The 18,905-nt window shown below is 36.5% G+C and overlaps 1 protein-coding gene across 1 annotated transcript in view; it reads right to left on the bottom strand.

Annotated features, from left to right (window-relative positions):
* Window positions 1-18,905, bottom strand: part of LOC145676621 (dipeptidase 1-like) — a gene marked incomplete at its 5' end in the record, with an annotated part of 261,116 nt that overhangs the window by 191,421 nt on the left and 50,790 nt on the right. Inside the window, one exon of the mRNA XM_081747455.1 lies at window positions 15,683-15,833. Within this exon, the coding sequence (XP_081603581.1) occupies window positions 15,683-15,833 (151 nt within the window). The remainder of the gene's footprint in view (window positions 1-15,682; window positions 15,834-18,905) is intronic.

The raw sequence follows: 18,905 nt of genomic DNA, 5'->3' as shown, positions 1-18,905 counted from the left end.
AGAGCAGCCTCACTATTGAAAGCAAAGACCACTACTTACAGAATTTCTTGTGCCTGGTGTTATGCACTTAAACAAATCCAAATGCTATATTTCATTGAGGACAGCCTCACTATTGGGGACAAATACTACTAAATCACAGCCTCACTTGACGTTATGCCCTTCCTTCAGACAGCTCTGTACACCACATTTCATCAGAGAAATGCCACTAACACATATTCTGGAACGTGCAAGTAGGGTTGCGAGATTTCTCACAGAAAAAAAAGAAAATTTTACGATTTTTAGGGGGAAAGGAAGACACGTAATATTCAGAATTTGCATATAAAAAACAAATGTTTGATTTCACATAGTAGCGTAGAACAATTTTAATTGCAAAGCAGGAGATTTTCATTAAAAGTAAGTACAAAACATGAAAGACACACACACACAAAAAAAGGTCATTACAATTCCCGGTGGTAACTTATAGTTCAGATCTCACTGCAGATTAAACTACAGGTTCTCGTCTCGTATAGTCCCAGTGTTGAAAGGAAAGCTAAACTCTTATCCAACTAACTAAGATTATTACACAAACTTTTGATGCATTTGAATTGTTTTTTAAACGAAGATTTGACCATCTCATTCTTTTTAATAGTTCAAAATATCCTTAAAGGACATATTAGAATTTACAACCTTGGAGTTCTGCTTTTATTATTCCTGTTCCATCACCATTTGGACAGACGATAGTTGAAACCATATTATTTTCAAACATAATGTTGAGGTGCTGGTTTAATAAGAGATAAGAACGCAACTTATTGCAATTTCTTTCCAGATACTAAGTTACATCGTTAGGTTGCGTTGTTAACAGTACGTGAGAAGTAATTTCCTCTAACTGAATGTTTTCGCAATATTTTCTAACTTGTAAAACATTTTAAGAGTTTCCAGCAATACTATTCATTTTATTAATTTAAGAAAAAGACGGAAGAAATTGTTTTACAGGCAAAATAAAAAACTTATAATTTAAAATCTTACGCACAAGCATTCTTCAAGTAACGAATCTAGTTTAAATTTCTTGGAGGGGCAAGCAAAGAGTAGATTTTACTGGAGGAGGCATTTATTTTTGTTTACCCAATGCAATAGGTTTGTAATACTTCACCTATACTACAATACAACATGTCTAGATACCCACGAGGGGTACTCCCGCCACCTTATTCTCCACTAAAGTCGTCAGTGCCGGAGATACTAATTCTCCGGACTTACAGGAACCAAATGTAACATATATGGAATATGCTTGTTACAGATACTTGTACGTACGTGATGATCCTCTAGCAGACAGTACCACTGACGTAAAATTTTACATAAGCAGCGGGCCATGCGATTTCTCTGGGACGCATTCTACAACCTTTTAATTCAATTCCACGACGCAGGTTTCGATTGCAACATGTGGTAGGTTCACGCCAAACTACTGTACCGTTGCCGACCCGTAACCCCCTTTTCGGGATTCGTTTTGCTTTTCTCGCTACTTTAAAATCATTAATATTAAAAAAAAATTCAATTACTCTATTGTCATCTAATTAATGCAGGTCTTGTTCGTTGTTTAATTTCTTTCTTTATATTTTTATTCTTTCTGTGGGGTTAACTTAGCTAGAACGAAAATCTAAAGTTATCTGTTTGTCTCACAAGAGGAAAAGAACTTCGTCTCATACCTTTTTCTCTCATCTTTGCTGTATCGAAACAGGCATGAGTTTGTAATCTATAACCTTTGAAACGCTGCATGTGCGAGTGAATATCCAACCCTTGTGTCTTATCTGAAAGTCTTGTGTTACTTTTGAATACTTCTATGGTTATCTGTTTAAGCCCAGATGTTCACTAAAAACTTTCTAGACGTATAATTAACTTTCTGACACCAAACTTGACATTTCTAGGTGCTAAAAATCTTCACTTTGACCAGGGCCGGATTTAGCATTTTGGCGCCCCTAGGCCCAATAATTTTTTCCGCCACCTAGTCTGCTTAAAGTTACTTTCCTAAAAACCGTGGAGCAGTGATTTGAACATTGGCACGCACACGGCGCGTGCGCCCCTAATCACTCCGAGCAGTAGCGCCGAGCCAGCCTAGAGGCAGTGGCAATACGATGCGTACCGCTCAACGACATCCCTACAGCCAGTTCTCCCGTGTTTGAGATCAATGTTGTAACGAAGTTAATGCATAAAGTTGAAAAATAGTTTAACTTTACCAACAATTATTTGTTCCAATGAACTTCAAAATCAGGATAATTTATTAGCCTGATTTTTTAAAATCAATTCAAGAAATACGTTAAGTTATGGCTATTTATTTTTATTTCTATATTTTTTTATGTTTTTTCTCTCGGCCGTGCGCCCCCTGGAAGCTTGCGCCCATAGGCCCGGGCCTATTGGGAAATCCGGCCCTGACTTTGACACTATATGAATTAAGCGTGCACACTTGTGTTATTGCTATCATTATGAAACTCATAAAATTCTGATAAATCACGAATTTCTTGATGTTATCAAATTAACCTTTAACTTTTGGTATATTATGTGATAGATGACGCTCAAGTTTTATACTATTTGGATTAGCGCGAATGCTTGAATATTCTAGTTAACACCCCAAATAGTCGTTTAGATAATTTGCATCCAATCTAAACGCGAATTAGTTTATTGCACACGAGTGTTTTCCTTTCGGAAAGACACCTCCTTAGTATACGCCCTCGTGAGTGACGTGTGCCCAAACTCCCTGAATACAAAAAGGCTCCCCAAGCCTGTTTCGTGAAGGGATTATCAAGTTGTCGCCGAAGCACGAACCCCGTGCTCGATGCCCTTCGGGGGAATTACTACGTAACTTCAGGAGTTACAAGTTGCTTTCGTTTCGTTTCGCCCCTTCGAGTGGGCTCCGCTCCACTCACTCTCTGGGCTAAGATTCTGTCCTTCGTCCGACGGACTTTGCGTTTTTCCTCCGACTTTGTCAGAGTCACGGAGAGAAGAACTTAGTAAGTTATCAGTGTGTGTTACTATACTGCTTGTATGGAAAACTTCGTTATTCCAGTTCTCCTTCAAGAAACTACCGTCTTTACTTGTGTGTGTGCATTCCAGCAAGAACTCTTATACTGCGCTGAACTTTGCTTCTAGTGAAATCACTGATACATCATGCAGGCAGTTAAATTCCTATCCTTTCATTAAACTGTCCTTATTTCTCTTTCAAGATTGATTACATTCTGACCCTTCAGATTTCATGCATACGCCACTGCAATTTTAGGCGTCATCTAATCTTACCACTGCTGTACGAAATATCTACTTATTCAAAACTCCTCTATGCTGTACACAAGCAACACCTAATAAAACTTATACCACGTCGAATTCGGCGTTACAGTCATTTCTAACGCCTGACTAAACCCCTCAAGTTATTGCCTCGCGTACCATAAATTCTCTTATAAATTATCTCCGAAGAAGCCACTCGCCGACGTAAATCAATTACGAACATCTGTCTTGTTACTTTGATCTCCTTGTGAACCACAACTCCTTTCACACCTGATAAGGACCTAGTGCTTCGCCATCTTGGTATCTGAGAAATTTTGTGGACCACTACCATCTTGTGCGCCCTGCGACTCCAGTTCAATCTCGATATTCGCTCATGGAAATTCCGGTTGGAGAAAGGACTTCAATCTTCGAAGGAATAGGTAGCGTCCTCCAGGTTTTACCGCTCGAACCTCTTCAGACGCATCCTGGGAACTTTTGGTTGCATTGAAACATCTCTTTTGCCACGCCACGCTCGACTTGGACTTATATCCGGCACGACGAGACGAAAAGAGCCCACTTGAAATTATTCTCCAATCTCCGTATGTGTTTAATTATGAGGTGAGTCTTAACTCGTCGCACTGACTGTCAGAATCACGTACTGCTTTGCGCACCCAACATTTTATTTCAAAGATTGTTCTTACATAAGTGGTTCTAACAACTTGGGTTATTAGCGATTAATATCTATTCCGTTCTATTATTTCATTTACCAAATTATTATTAGGCTAATCTATCTAAGCCGCTAATGAAATGAGCATTTCTTTTGATTGAGCAAGCATAGCCAAAGCCTGACCCTCTTTTTTGAACTACATATTCGAGGTCCATATAATTCTATTAATAATTCTGTTCTACATTGTATTAGTTTTGACTTAATTATTTGTGTGTAGAAAGTGCCTGAATGCTTGTAGTTAAGCCAAGCTGTCGTCTCGCTACTAATGTCTATTTCTTTGCACGAGTCCTAGCTATTATTTATCTTAGTTCTCAAATTAATCTCCTCCTTGTGGGATTCACGTTAACTTGCTTGAGCCGCCACTGCCGCACTGGCATATATCTGCGAGACACTCGTAAATTAAGGCTAATTTATATTCTCATTAATACGTGCTACGTGCTAAAACCTTAGTAATTAATTATTTTTGATATTGTTATAAATAGGCACTCATTAGTATCCTGTTCTCTCTCTCGATCAAACCGCCTCCTCTTGATGTCGGATGTTGTTCGAACATGACGGACCTACTCGTTATTTTAAGGACTGAATTGTTGAGCTGAGAGCCGGCTCAACCGTCAGGTGCATCTTAAAGTAAATGGTATTCTACGACCTTTCCATGGCCATTTCTTAATTACATTTTTATTTTAATTCGGGCAACCAACGGTAGAGATACGCTTCGCTAATTAATCCTTTTATGTGGTGGGATAATTTCATAAGTGGCCGCAATAGTTTTTAGCATCCTCTCACCGGCCACGACACTACTTAAATATGAAAGTTAGAGGTGTTGTAGTGTTTTGACATTGTAATCAATTTTGTACACCCATTTAATGAATCAGTTCATAAGGTACAAAATTCATTCAACTTCTAAGTGCTTTTCTTGGTGTTTTGAAAGTTTAACAAACATCACTTCATCAGTGCAATGAGAAAATATGAAGGAGAAAAGGAACTTTCTAATTGCTTTAATAGTTTCGCAGTCAGGTAAGTTGTAGTTCTAAATTTAAGTACTTAGAAATGCCATGCGTTGTAGAAGCAAGCGGAAGATTTTTTTAAAAAGTTGAAAAAGAAATTAAAAATATACATTGATAAGACGGGTATATTTAAATGGCTTATTTTTTTATCATATCCAATCCTAACTAAGACGATTAATTCTTAAGTTTCAAAGAAGAAAAACATCACTCGCGAAATGTTTCATTTTAAAACGTAACTTTATTATTATTATTATTATTATTATTATTATTATTATTATTATTATTATTATTATTATTATTATTATTATTATTATTATTATTTTACAAAGGGTACTCCGCAATACGCTCTAAACGGGCGGATATGGGGGATAACTTGCCCCTTTTCTCTTGACTGATGCTAATCAAAATCAGTGGGCTCCATTGGGGAACTAGAAAGAATGTCACGAGCAATGTTACATCAAAATCAGGAAATTTTTACTTCTTTTTTTTAAAACGGAAAATTATTATTAATGTGGTTTCATAAGATGGTATTAATTCACCATCTACCCTTTAACTATTCTCAGCCATAAGAATAGGAGTAAGGTTCTAACGCAAAAGAAAATCTTACGTTTTATTTTTTTAAAAAATCGGAAAATTTTCACAGAAGTTTTGCGAAACACTTTTTGTTTTAGTTGGGATCGGGAAGCAGATGCTAGATTTAGTATCTCATTATTGACAGATTACTGTTCCAAGTGATGGTAATCATTGCCAAGCTTTAGAAAAAATGTACGCAAATATTGCATTAAAATCCAATACTTTTAACTAAAGTTTATTTCTCATTCCTGACTGGTATCAACATCAAGTAGTAAGGATTATGGAGAAACCTCGAAGAGTGTATGTGGCATACTGAATAAAAATTGAAAAATATTTACAAAACCATTCTTAGGACATACTTTCCAAAATTGGCTGAGGAAAATTTACTCGCTTATTCCGGGAACATACTTTTTAATTCCTGACAAGAGATAGCTCTCACTGTTCACTTTAGACAAATGTGTAATTCCTATCAGCAAGGACTCAAAGAAAATACATAACATCTCGGATTAAAATCGAATACGTTTGTGTTCAAAAATTATCGTCATATACACACTTTTTAAATAATGGGTTTGTAAGAATTTAGCAATATCATTTTATACTTGAGAGATTTTAACTGGAATTAGTGGAGATAATTGAGAAAGGAAATTGCGTTACATTGCATCAAAATTGAATAATTGTTACGATAGATATTTGGGTAAATGATTTTCTTATCATATTATTTATATAAGGAAACTTCTTAGTTCGGGGAACTCACTTTCATTTACCAGTTATATTTAACCGATTTCAATCGCATTCTCTAAAGGATATGTCAAGAATCTCTAAACAATATAAAAACAGAATTATTGTATCCAAAAGGCATAATTTTTAAATAAGTTATAAAGAAAATTGTTTTGTATATAAATGATTGTCAATAATACGTGCAACACCTAAAATGCGTGAGAGTGTAATACTGGCGTGCATGTGGAGCGTTAGCCGTTGTTGCTTGTGAAGTATGTGATCGTCTGTAGTACATCAGACAGCAAGATCACAAGCGGTGGTGGTCAAAATGAGAAACTTCTGATCTTTCAAGTGCTGTCAGATGCATTGGAAGGAACAATACCCAAAGTGATAAGAATTTACAGAACTCATAGGAAACAACTTCGACGAAGAATTTAGTGAACGGCAGAGAAGCCTCAATGACAGGGATCTCTGAGCATTGAATATGTAAAAATCTTTGAGTTTTACGTCCCACGGTTATGCCGGTTAGGCTAAAGGAGACGGTGATGATGAGAGATGAGTGAAATGGTGGAATGAAGAAAGTGGGAGGAAACGGGAGAACCCCGAGAAAACCCACGAGCACGATGTTTGTCCACCACAAAGTTCACTTGGCGGGGGCTGGGATCGAACCCGGGACCCCAAGCACCAGAGGTGAACGCTCTACCACTGAGCCACCGCGCCCCCAGCATTGAATATGTAGTCGTAGAGCATTCACCTTTGGCACTTGAAGTCTCTAGTTCGATCCAAGCCCGTGCAAAATGGGTTTTGTGGTAGAAAAACACCCCGTGTGTGGGTTTTATCGTGGTTCTCCTCTTTCCTTCCACTTTCTTCATACCACCGTTTCATTCTTTCTTATCATCACCATCTCCTTTAGCCTACAGGGCATAAACGAGGGACATAAACCTAAAATTTTAAATTCATTTCATTTCTGAGCATTGAAGAAGATTGTCACCAAGGATCGTGGGGTAAATGCTCCAAAAGTAACTGCAGAGTTAAACCAACAATTGGCACAGTAATCCGCAGACGGGTTAAAATTTCCAACCTTTGGCCCCATCAACAACGCTTTTGGGCAAAAAAAAAAAAAAGTTTCGAATACAAGTAAAAGTGACCGTCAATAATATGGTCTAATGTGTCCTTTTTCACATTATTTCATACAACAGGCATATTTATCCACGATGCCAGTCATCCAAATAAACTTATACAGTAGAGCGTCGATTTTCCGAAGTAATTGGGGGACATGGGTGTTCGGAAAACTGGTTTGTTCGGATAATCGAACTGTACATGTTTATTTGCCAAAAAGAAGTACTGTACAGTAAATTTATTCATAAAAACAGGCATCTCTTTAAGTATTACAAAGTAACGTACAAAGGCAACTTTAGTAGGAATATATAGTATGTGGTACAGTTTATTAAACAAAAATATTTACATATTACATACGCATTTTGCATGAACAATACACACAGTACACAAAATTAACGTTTAAAAAATCCTTTATTTTGGTCTGTCTAAGCAAGCCTACACGCTTACGAGCAGCTAAGTCACGTACTTTTTTCATTACAGATATCTGAAAGTGGTCACTTTCATCTTGGGCTTCAAACCAAGTTTCGAGTACACAGTTCGGTTAAGCGGTCGTTCGGTTGACCGACGTTCGGATAATCGACGCTCTACTGTACTTTAAATGGTCTCCTCCTATTCATGTCAAACAGCGTCGGTTCTGTAATGCTATAGCCATGATTTCTTCACACTTCATGGGTTCAGGGATTCCACATATTGGACTCATTAAACCCGTGATTATATAGGTATTTTAGGTAACCATGTCATCCTATGGCCCAGAAGTTATTTCCGAACAATAAGGCTATTTTTAAGATGGAAATGTGGACATTTATACTGCTGGGACTATTGAAGCTTAGTTCCGTAATCATCTGGATTTAATACAACGCTTCCTTTGGTATATCCAATCCCCAGATTGCAACATTATTAAACCCATATGATCAGTTCTGGATCTGAGAATCCGAAGGAAATATCCATTCTTCATTCTTTCACTCCATGAAGATCGGTAAAATATCAATTCCTCAGCAAACAATTCATAACTTCTTTTTCTGTGAAGCAGCACATACACAACGCAAAATAAGGGAAGTGCACACACTACCCGATGATAATATTACAGTTCTTGTCCAAAAGACGGCCTACCCGTATTAGTTATCATCACCATTGTGAAAGGTAGAAGTCAGCAAGTTTTGAATTGTGTCAGTCCATTGTGAAGCGAAATATTGAAAAAAATGAAATGGAATCTGAAATGAAAGTTTTACGTCCCACGGGTATGCCGCCTAGGCTAAAGGATACAGGGATAAGGAGAAATAAATGCAATGGTGGAATGAATTAAGTGTGACGAAACGGGAGAACCCCGAGAAAACCCACGCACACGGTGAGTGAGATATTGGTAATGACGGTAGATTTCAGTTTACAGTTTTGTCTACGTGTCGGTCTTATAGATAAATAGGAACATCTTGTTACATATATGATTTGTCTTATTGTCTGGTGTACCCAAGTATCGTAACAAGTATTAAATTACGGAAAATGTTACTACATGATCCGATATTATATGTTTAATATGTTAATTTTCCAGTACCGGACAAGTACACAATGTTTTTCTTACAGAAAGTTTGTAACTTTCTCGTTCTTGTTGTTTCCAGGCATATGCTATCAAGATGGAAAGAAAAAAGTGGGTGGAAGAGGATTTGAGGAAGGCAACTCAAGCAGTCATGATAGGTTAAATGAGTCTGACGGTGGCAGCACGTCATTTTGTGATGCCCAAGAGCACTCTAGCTAATTGATTGAGAGACTTGAAAATTGGGAATACATTCTCCGGTAATGTGCTGATTGATAAAACGTTTTTAAAAGAAATAGAGATGCAGCTTGCTAATCATTTAAAGAACTTGGATAACCATTTGCAGCTGATGAAAAAAATGAGTTTTTGAAATTTATCTTCGATTCAGCAGAGCACCTCAAAATTAATTATCAACATAATAAATACAAAGAGATATGCTGGACATAAATTCTACTATAATTTCATGAAACCTCATCATGCTGAGCATTCCACACTCGACAAGTGTGCAGAGAGCTCTCTAATTTAGTAAAAATTAACTAGATTTATTTCTTTTGACAAATATCAAGGGTTGCTTACAAAACACAATTTTGAGCCCTCTAAAATATTTAACTGTGATGAGATTGGAGTGTCGGTCGTTCATGATAATACAGCTCAAGTTCTGTCTCAGAAAGGAATAAAACAGGTCAGAAAAATTACTTCAGGAGAAACATCAGAATACGACTCACGATTGATGCAATTGACAATTTAGTTCTTTTCCCCTTTGTTTGTATTTCCATGATAAAGGATATCTGAAGCAAGAGCACCTGAGAAGAGTGTTCTCATTGTTGAAGAAAATGGATGGACAACAGCTATGAGTTTTCGGAAATATCTTGAAATATCAATCGTGGAAGTGAACCTAATAAAAGAAGATTATGCCCACTGATTGCTGAGAGACACACTTCCCACAAAGACCTTCTGTTTTTTTGTATGCTAAGGAGAACAACATTCATATGATTAGCCTACCCCCATCAGACGATACTTAGATTACAACCATTCGAGCTATAATGAAACAGCATTTACAAAAGACTACAACGAGGCTTGTTCTTTATGGATGAGAAAGTATGATCCCTTGAAAATTTCATTAAAAGACGTGGCTGCTTTGGTAAACAAAGCGTTCACCATCATTTGCAGAATAGACCTAGTAAGATCAACCTTTAACTGCAAATGGTTCTACCCATTGAATAGAAATGTTTTTACTGAATTGGATTTTCTTCGATCAACACATTTCTGTGTCAATCAAAACTCCAATTTCCGAAAGTCACCTTTTCTCATTCCAGTAACATCTTCAGAAACAACTTTACCAAATTCATGGGGTATGATACACTGTTCTGTTACCAAAATTTCTCGCTCAGCTCCAGAAATTTCTTCATTTAGTCACAGTATGTTGTGAACTTCAAGACAATTTCTGACAGTAACTGAAGAGTTCTCCCTATTCACAAGTGAATCAAATAGCAGGTTAGAGATGAGAAAAAACGAAAGTCAAACCAGCCAAATTTTAACTTTAACTCCGTACAAGAAAAGATCAGAAAAGAAACTTCACAGAAAACAAAGTAATATAAGAACACTTAATAAAAGAAACAAAATTCAAGAGTGCACAGTTTCTAGTGGACGATAACAACTCAACGAAAAGGCTGCCGATGAAAGAAAACAAACAAGTGCAAAGAAAAGTAAGAAGACAATTTCAAAAACATTGAATTTTCACGCTGGTGGCGAAGAGGAGAGCAATAATGGGTCAACGATCATTGCCATTACTGCATGCTTTGCTCCAAGACCGTAAACGAAAATGGGTGCAGTGTTTTTTGTGTCAGGGATGGGCTCATATTGAATGCATAGGCCAAGAGAATGTTTACTATTACACATGTGATCTCTCCAAGTAGGTCTAGTGCTTGTTTATGTAGAGATTAATTTATATTTTCATATTCTTTGTGCAGTACTGAGATTATAGGTTTATATTTATTTGCTTGTATTATTGTTTTTGAAACGACAATACAGGATTTTTGTTATTTACTTAAATTTACTCTAATGCAGAGAAAAACTAAATACATGGAAGTTCATCGGGATCGTTAAAATGGATATAACGTAGATCCATTAACGCATTATGGATGCGTTAAAATATCAAATAATACTTTTGATAAAGTGGATATTTTCAGATATCTATAATCAATATTAACAGACAAATACCATAATCACGAAGAAATTAAATCTCGATTAAAAGCAGGAAATTCTTCTTATTATTCAGTTTAAAATCTTTGGTCGTCGCGAATTAAGTCGAAGAATTATAAGCTTAAAATCTACAAGACGATAATCATACCTGTTGTTCTGTATGGTTGCGAAACATGGTCCCTTACACTGAAGGAAGAACATAGACTTAAAGTATTTGAGAACAAGGTCCTTAGACGAATATTCGGACCCAGAGGAATGGGAATGGGGAATGGCGTAAACTTCACAACGAGGAACTACATAATTTATACGGTTTAACAAACATTGTTAGGGTGATCAAGTCTAGGAGGCTCAGGTGGGCAAGTCATGTACCCAGAATGAAAGACAGTAGGAACACTTTCAAAATCTTAATTGGAAGACCAATCGGAAAACGATCATTAAGAAGACCTAGGCGCAGATGGGAGGACAATATTAAGATGGATCTCTCAGAGATAGGGATACAAAGTAGAAACTGGATCCAGTTGGCTGAGAATAGGTCAGTGGAGAGCTTTTGTGAACGCGGCATTGAACTTCCGAGTTCCATAGGCCATAGAGTCAGTTAGTTAGTTACTTAAATATATTTAGTAATGCCTTTAGACATGTTTTGAAGTTCATATTTCTTTTCATTCCTTGCACGTAATAGAACCAGTTTTATTTATTTATTTATTTATTTTTGACTAGTACTGGGTAACATTTTTCGTAGTTTGTGAATTTGAATTTGTTTCTCATTTAAAAAAATATATGCTCTTAATTTCTGTAGTACGTTTTTACTGTATGTTTTTCTAATACATGTCTAACATTAATATGATTGCATTACCTTCATGATGTACCATTTACTTATCTCATGGACCCGGAAAAACCTTAGGGCCCGGTGCTGTACGCATTTGCCTTACTGTACGTTGTCAAACGTCTTGCTTAAGACTTACCGACAATTTACACAAATGCACAATGTAAAAAGTGCGATAAGTACAAAAAGTTTAAAATAATAAGTAGGAAAATGTGAGATAAAACATACAAAGTAAAAAAAGATGATAAGATAAAAGGACGGAAAATTAAATGTCACAATCGGGAAAGAAAGCGTAAAAATCAAGGTAAGATCCAAGTTGGATAAGTTCAAAGAATGAAACAAGTTCAGTGACAAGGCATAAAGAGATAAAAATTGAGGGAAGGGTTTATACATAATAGAAAACAGTACAGAGGAAAAGGTGCAAATGTATGTAATGGAACAAGAAAACGTATCATGTGTAGTGTGAAGGTAGGAACAGTCCCGCTTAACCTCTTCCATCCACGTAGCACCACGTGGACATGTGGATTTCAAGGATAACACTGACAGATTCCCAGTTCATGACTTGCATGTCACGACAAATCAGTGCTGTTCTTCAGACTAATGATGGGACATATTAATCAGATAATTTGCATTTCTTCTGGTGTTTAAATTATTTTTACAACCATCTGCGTATATAGGGGACTACATAGTACAGTATAAACTCGCCACGTTGGATGCTTTTTACATCTTGTTATCACTTTATTCTTGGCCAATTTGAACTTATTTCATAGGTTGAGGATAGTTACAATTTGTGTTTCATTAAAATAGGACTAATTTTACGTGTTGCCGTTAGAAGAAATAAACAAACGGGTGAGAAATTGTCGGGTGAGACGAATGACAGAAATACACTTCAATTAGTTCTTGATAGTTTTATCAATAATATAGCTTGATATTTTTATAGAAGATTTAATCAACAGATACCACTCAAATCTTGACAAAATTACAGTAAAGAAAGTGGAATATTATGTACCACTTCACTTATGTTACTGAAACAATGAAATTAGATTTCAGGGTTTTCATTGTTCTCTTTGTTTTTGATATTATACTTTTATTTTTGATAATCCAGCAATCTCATTGAAAACAGTACTCGAGACAGAAAACGATAAATATTTATGTTATTTTACTTGTTTCTGTTCACATCTCTGAGCCTTTCTTTTTCTACTTCTTTCTGTTGTTTTCCCAAGATGGAATTTTAGTGGTGATCTCCAAGATTACACATTCGTGCAAAACATTTGATCTTACAACCAACTACAATAAGCCACCGAAATCAAGAAGAAAGCTAAGACCGTCACAGACGCCTGTGCCTATACCAACATCAAATACTCATGAGATCCTTTGAAAAGCTATAGATAACATAGACAAAGCTTCCACTGCAAGCACTGAACTTGGGAAGGATAAGACAATAGACGACATGAAACACTGTAGCTCAGACGTCACCAAAACTTGGAGATACATATGTAATTGCCCGCCTACCAAGGGCTATAATTTACAACAATTAATAATTTAAGATTGTAACAAAGAAGGCACTTTCCTATTAATGAAAGGATACACAAAAATTAAGTGCAAATATTACGAATTCGTGCAAAACTTTTGTTCCTACAACAAACTACAATATGCCACCGAGATTAAGAACAAAACTCTGAATATTAAAGCGGTTATTCGTCATCTTCCAATTGATACTAACATTGAACATCACAACAGCACTCAAAGAGAAAGATTACCCAATACTCTCCGTTTCACAAATGCGAACCCAGACTCGTGAAGGCGGGAAAGAGAAAGTCCTCATCCCACTATTCTTGATTACATTGAAGAAGACTCTACAAGCTACTAGAATCTTCCAAGAAGACTTATTGATACACATGAAAGTTTGCATAGAACCATTACAAAAGAAACATTACTTGCAATGCTTTAAATGCCAAAGATTTGGGCGTCCGCAAGACACTTGCCAAGCTCTGCCTCGGTGCGTTAAGTGCACCGGCTTTCATTTTACGTACCAATGCGAAAAGAAGACTAGAAACACACCAGCTAAATGTGTCAACTATAAAGGCGTTCAATCTGCTAATTATTCCGGATGTCTGCTAATACAACAAATTCTACAAGAAAAAAGAAAAACAACAGCAGCAAGCACAATCTCACATTCAGCCCCTCTTCAAGACATCACTGCTACAGCTGCTTCAAGATCTACACCTACAATATCATGCACAATCGAAGCTTCAAAACCTAAAAAGTCCCCTGCTGATAATTCATCCACTGAAAACATCATCCAAACTATTAAAAAACATCTTCAACTTTTGAAGGATTTAAACTTGACCAACATAATACACACGCTAAGCACCTACATGCCAAAGCTGAAAGCTGCTCCAGATCTGCTCAGCAAATTCACCATTCTCATGGATTTCTTCTCTGAACCATTACCATGAAGTCAAGGAACCTTTTCAGCAGTTCATTGCTTGTTATAAGATAGGCCTACATTTTTTCTTGTTTTACTTTGTATTGTTCTGTGATTTTATATTGTATCCAGCCAATAACATCAATAAATAAATATCTGTTACCCATCTCGATATGCAACTACAAATAAATAGATACTCATGGCTCAAGTAAAGACGTTACCTTTTGCGGGCTGCCCATATTCAGATGGGAATCAAATTGCACTTCAAAATTATATTTCTGATTATTTACTATTCTAATACAGAGTAATATTGTGTGGATTGTTGGGATTATCAACAAGAAAAAGAAATATTATAATTACTGCGTGAGATCTGTGCGTGATCATCAAGTTATGATTCTGACATGTGGTAATTGCATCATACATACTCGTAATTCAATTATTCTTGTTAAATCTCTTCAATTCAACAAAACTGAAAGGACGAAACAATGTAATTGTCTACGGAGATTGCTAGATATTCTTGAGCCAAGTTTAATTGATAAATTGGGTACACACATCATGAGACCAAATATCACACTGTATACATTTAACAAAATCGTCTCTATTTCTTACTACGTACGTACATGCACGAACACTCACTAAAATAATTCGGAGGTTTTTGGCGGGAATATCCCTGTGCTACTGAGAACTCCCATCCATAGATTCCATAGATTCATCTCATCTCAAACCTAAAGACCGCTGGCTATGAGAAAAGGAAAAAATCTTTGAGTTTTACGTCCCACGCATATGCCGGCTTAGCTAACGATGATGATGAGAAATGAATGAAATGGTGGGATGAAGAAAGTGGGAGGAAACGAGAGAAACCAGAGGAAACCCACGCAAACGGTGTTTGTCCACCACAAAATTCACTTGGCACGAGTTGGGATCGAACCAGGGACCTAAGCACCAGAGGTGAACACTCGACCACTGAGCCACCGCGGTCCCCATGAAAAAAGGAGTAACTCTATGTTGTCGCCTATAAGTTTTTCTTTGTTTGTAAATATATACTTTAAAATACAAAATTTAGAACAGGCATAGACTAGGGTTCGTCCTTGATCAATTTTCTTGAACTTATTATTCTTGTTATTGATACGGTTAATAAGTGTTCAATTTGTCTAACACACTATTTGTGGAATTTTCTTAAATAAATAAACAATTAAATAATATAGATGTAACAAAAAGTAATTTTTATTTTCGAATTTTCGTTTTGATAGACGAAGGAAATTTTCATTTCTATCGTGATAAATTTTCGCTACTACATTTAAAAATCATTATAAATAATAACTAAGAAGTGACTCACCAAGGTGTATTGCAGCTATGGGTTAACGTCATATATCTTACGCCTAGTTGGTAAAACATCCGAAGAACTGCTAAGCTGTTACCGATGGAGTGACCACCTTCAATTCCGATCAAACTCGCGATTCTTCCGGACCTGTGAACATCCTCTATACCTAAATGAAAATGAAACAAAAAATACGTAATTAACAATTCAAATAACATATTCTGAAGAAATGGAAGAAAAAAAAAGTGTTCATTAAAAGTCCTACACAAATAACTTCTGACAAGAAATCCATCTTTTAGACATTATAGCATGCTTGGCAAACTGAAATTTCATTGGAAGGAGCCCTCAAGCACTCATCGAATAACGTGTAAATAAATTGGCTTAGTGATGTCAGCAGCTTTTCCTAGTTGAAATTAAAGTGTAATCATATATGCTTCATACAACTTTGTTTCATCTTAACTTACAGCATATGATTTCTTGGTAAATAAAAACACAAAAATGTATGATTCATAATTACGTCTACCAAGTTAAAAAGAAAAAAGCGAAAGCATAGCGCATTGTTTTTAACTCATACGCTACACTCTGAAGAGGTTAAATATTCGTAATTAGGTATTGAACGAATTAACTGTTATACGTACACTGAAAAAAACATTATTTGTACATCTATGAACAGAAGTTCGTTCCCCGTCCTATGAAATCCTACCAAGTTGGCGATGAGTGAGCTTGAACATTTGACAAAAAGGTGTTAGACTTAACAATATCTATGAAAGCAACAATAGCTTTTAAATGTGGCTTTCTACCCAAAATTTACATAACAAAAGTGTTTCATAGAAAAGAAACAAATTTTTGGTCGTGTTAATACAGCATCATTAAATAGATAATATTAAATAGACTACCCAGATCATTTTGAAAGCCTCTGAACTCAAGTTTGTAGAAACAGATGTTAAAATTCATGTTCTTTTATTACTTTTAGAAGTATCTTGCATTCTCACGATAGAGCTCCTTCGTAGCTAGGTAGTTAGAGTTCGCGCTTTTCACGTGAGAGGCCCGGGTTCGATCCCCGTCAGGAGCTCTGTGGTTCGGATCCCACGTTACGCTCAAGGTCCACGTCTTATACAACTTCTCTGCTGAAATTAAGGCTATACATCAAAACAAACAAAAAAGCATTCACATGATAAAGATAACAATTTGACTATTGGGAACGATGGGAAACAACAACATGACATGGGATTCAAAACATATCAAGTCTGTAAAAAGTATTCAACCCTTTGGTTACGAGATAGCATCAGGGTCCCCAATCTCAGAGTATATGTCACAACGGATCAGACATAACGTTATTTGCCAGCTACAGTAAAAACTAGTAGGCCTAGATGTGCAAAACATGAGTTTTCATAAATAAGACGTAATATATTGCATCGTGAAGATGAGCTAACTTTCCACAAAACTTCCCTATATTTCATAACTTTATTTCGCCAAAGGAACAAATGCTGTACAGGTACGTGAAGAAATTTGTACTGTTTAAAGAGCAGAATACGTTATCAAAACCAACGGCCAAAAGACAGTTCAATCGCTTTCCTTCCATAAATCTACGTTATCAAAACCAACAGCCAAAAGATAGTTCAATCGCTTTCGTTCCGAAAATCTACGTTATCAAAACCAACAGCCAAAAGATAGTTCAATCACTTTCGGTCCCTAAATCTACGTTATCAAAACCAACAGCCAAAAGATAGTTCAATCGCTTTCGTTCCGTAAATCTACGTTATCAAAACCAGCAGCCAAAAGATAGTTCGATCGCTTTCGTTCCGTAAATCTACGTTATCAAAACCAACAGCCAAAAGATAGTTCAATCGCTTTCGTTCCGTAAATCTGCGTATCAAAACCAACAGCCAAAAGATAGTTCAATCGCTTTCGTTCCGAAAATCTACGTTATCAAAACCAACAGCCAAAAGATAGTTCAATCACTTTCGGTCCCTAAATCTACGTTATCAAAACCAACAGCCAAAAGATAGTTCAATCGCTTTCGTTCCGTAAATCTACGTTATCAAAACCAGCAGCCAAAAGATAGTTCGATCGCTTTCGTTCCGTAAATCTACGTTATCAAAACCAACAGCCAAAAGATAGTTCAATCGCTTTCGTTCCGTAAATCTGCGTATCAAAACCAACAGCCAAAAGATAGTTCAATCGCTTTCGTTCCGAAAATCTACGTTATCAAAACCAACAGCCAAAAGATAGTTCAATCACTTTCGTTCCGTAAATCTTGATGTCCAAAGTGCCTCCTCGTAGTAGACAACCCATCAGAGCAAAAGAGGGTGATATTCAGGAAACATCGAGTAAGACCAGCATATAAGGAGTCATGATATCCCCAATGACCTAATCATTCATCACCAAACAGTGTTACACTATTTGGAGAAAACTTGCTACAAAGAAAAACTCGACGTTTGGGTACTTTATGATCTGATTCGAAAACATTTTGTCCATCGGATTTCCATGTGTGAATGTCTACTGAAATGTAACAAACTCGAGCCATTTCTGAGGCGGTTAATCACGATGTTAATTCTACAACAACAATGTGCGAAAAAAGATCATGGAAGAAGCGAGAAGATTATCCATAACTAGAGGCAAATCCCACACTGACGCCCAGGAAAGTTACGTTGCGCGTTTATTGGGATTGGAAGGGCATCGTACATCTACGACCTGCTGCTGCCGGGAAGAACGATGGACTCGGCTCTGTACTATGGACAATTAGCACGAGTGCATTTAGTAATTCAAAAGAAATGGCTGGAACTGATCAACGGAAAAAGTGTTGTATACTATAAGATGACAACCCCAGAGCTCAGACATTTTTAACGGCAAATTAGAAATTGCTGGAATTTGGCTGGGAGATTTCAATGTATCAACCGTATAGCTCGAACCTGACACCGTCAGATTAATACTCGGTTCGCTGTCTGCAGAATTCCCTGAAAAATGTTAAATTAGTTTTAAAAGAGTTCTGTGGAAACCATGTATCACAATTCTTGGACCAGAAACCACAAAAGTTTTATGGCGACATTTTTATGTTATTTCCAGGATGTATTAGAAAATCACAGAACAAAATGATGATAAGTGGTTTCTAGTATTATTCTCAAATAACAATAAATGTATTCTCGATTTCGACCGCCAAAGACTCAATTCTGTTTACACAACCTGATATAAACAGTAGCTAGAAGTTGAACAGAAAGTGCGTATGCTTGTCATTAAGTCA

Source organism: Thermobia domestica, unplaced genomic scaffold (assembly GCF_964235325.1).
Source record: "Thermobia domestica unplaced genomic scaffold, izTheDome1.hap1.1 HAP1_SCAFFOLD_246, whole genome shotgun sequence".
Taxonomy (NCBI): Eukaryota; Metazoa; Arthropoda; class Insecta; order Zygentoma; family Lepismatidae; genus Thermobia; species Thermobia domestica.
This window is presented reverse-complemented; position numbering and strand designations above follow the sequence as displayed.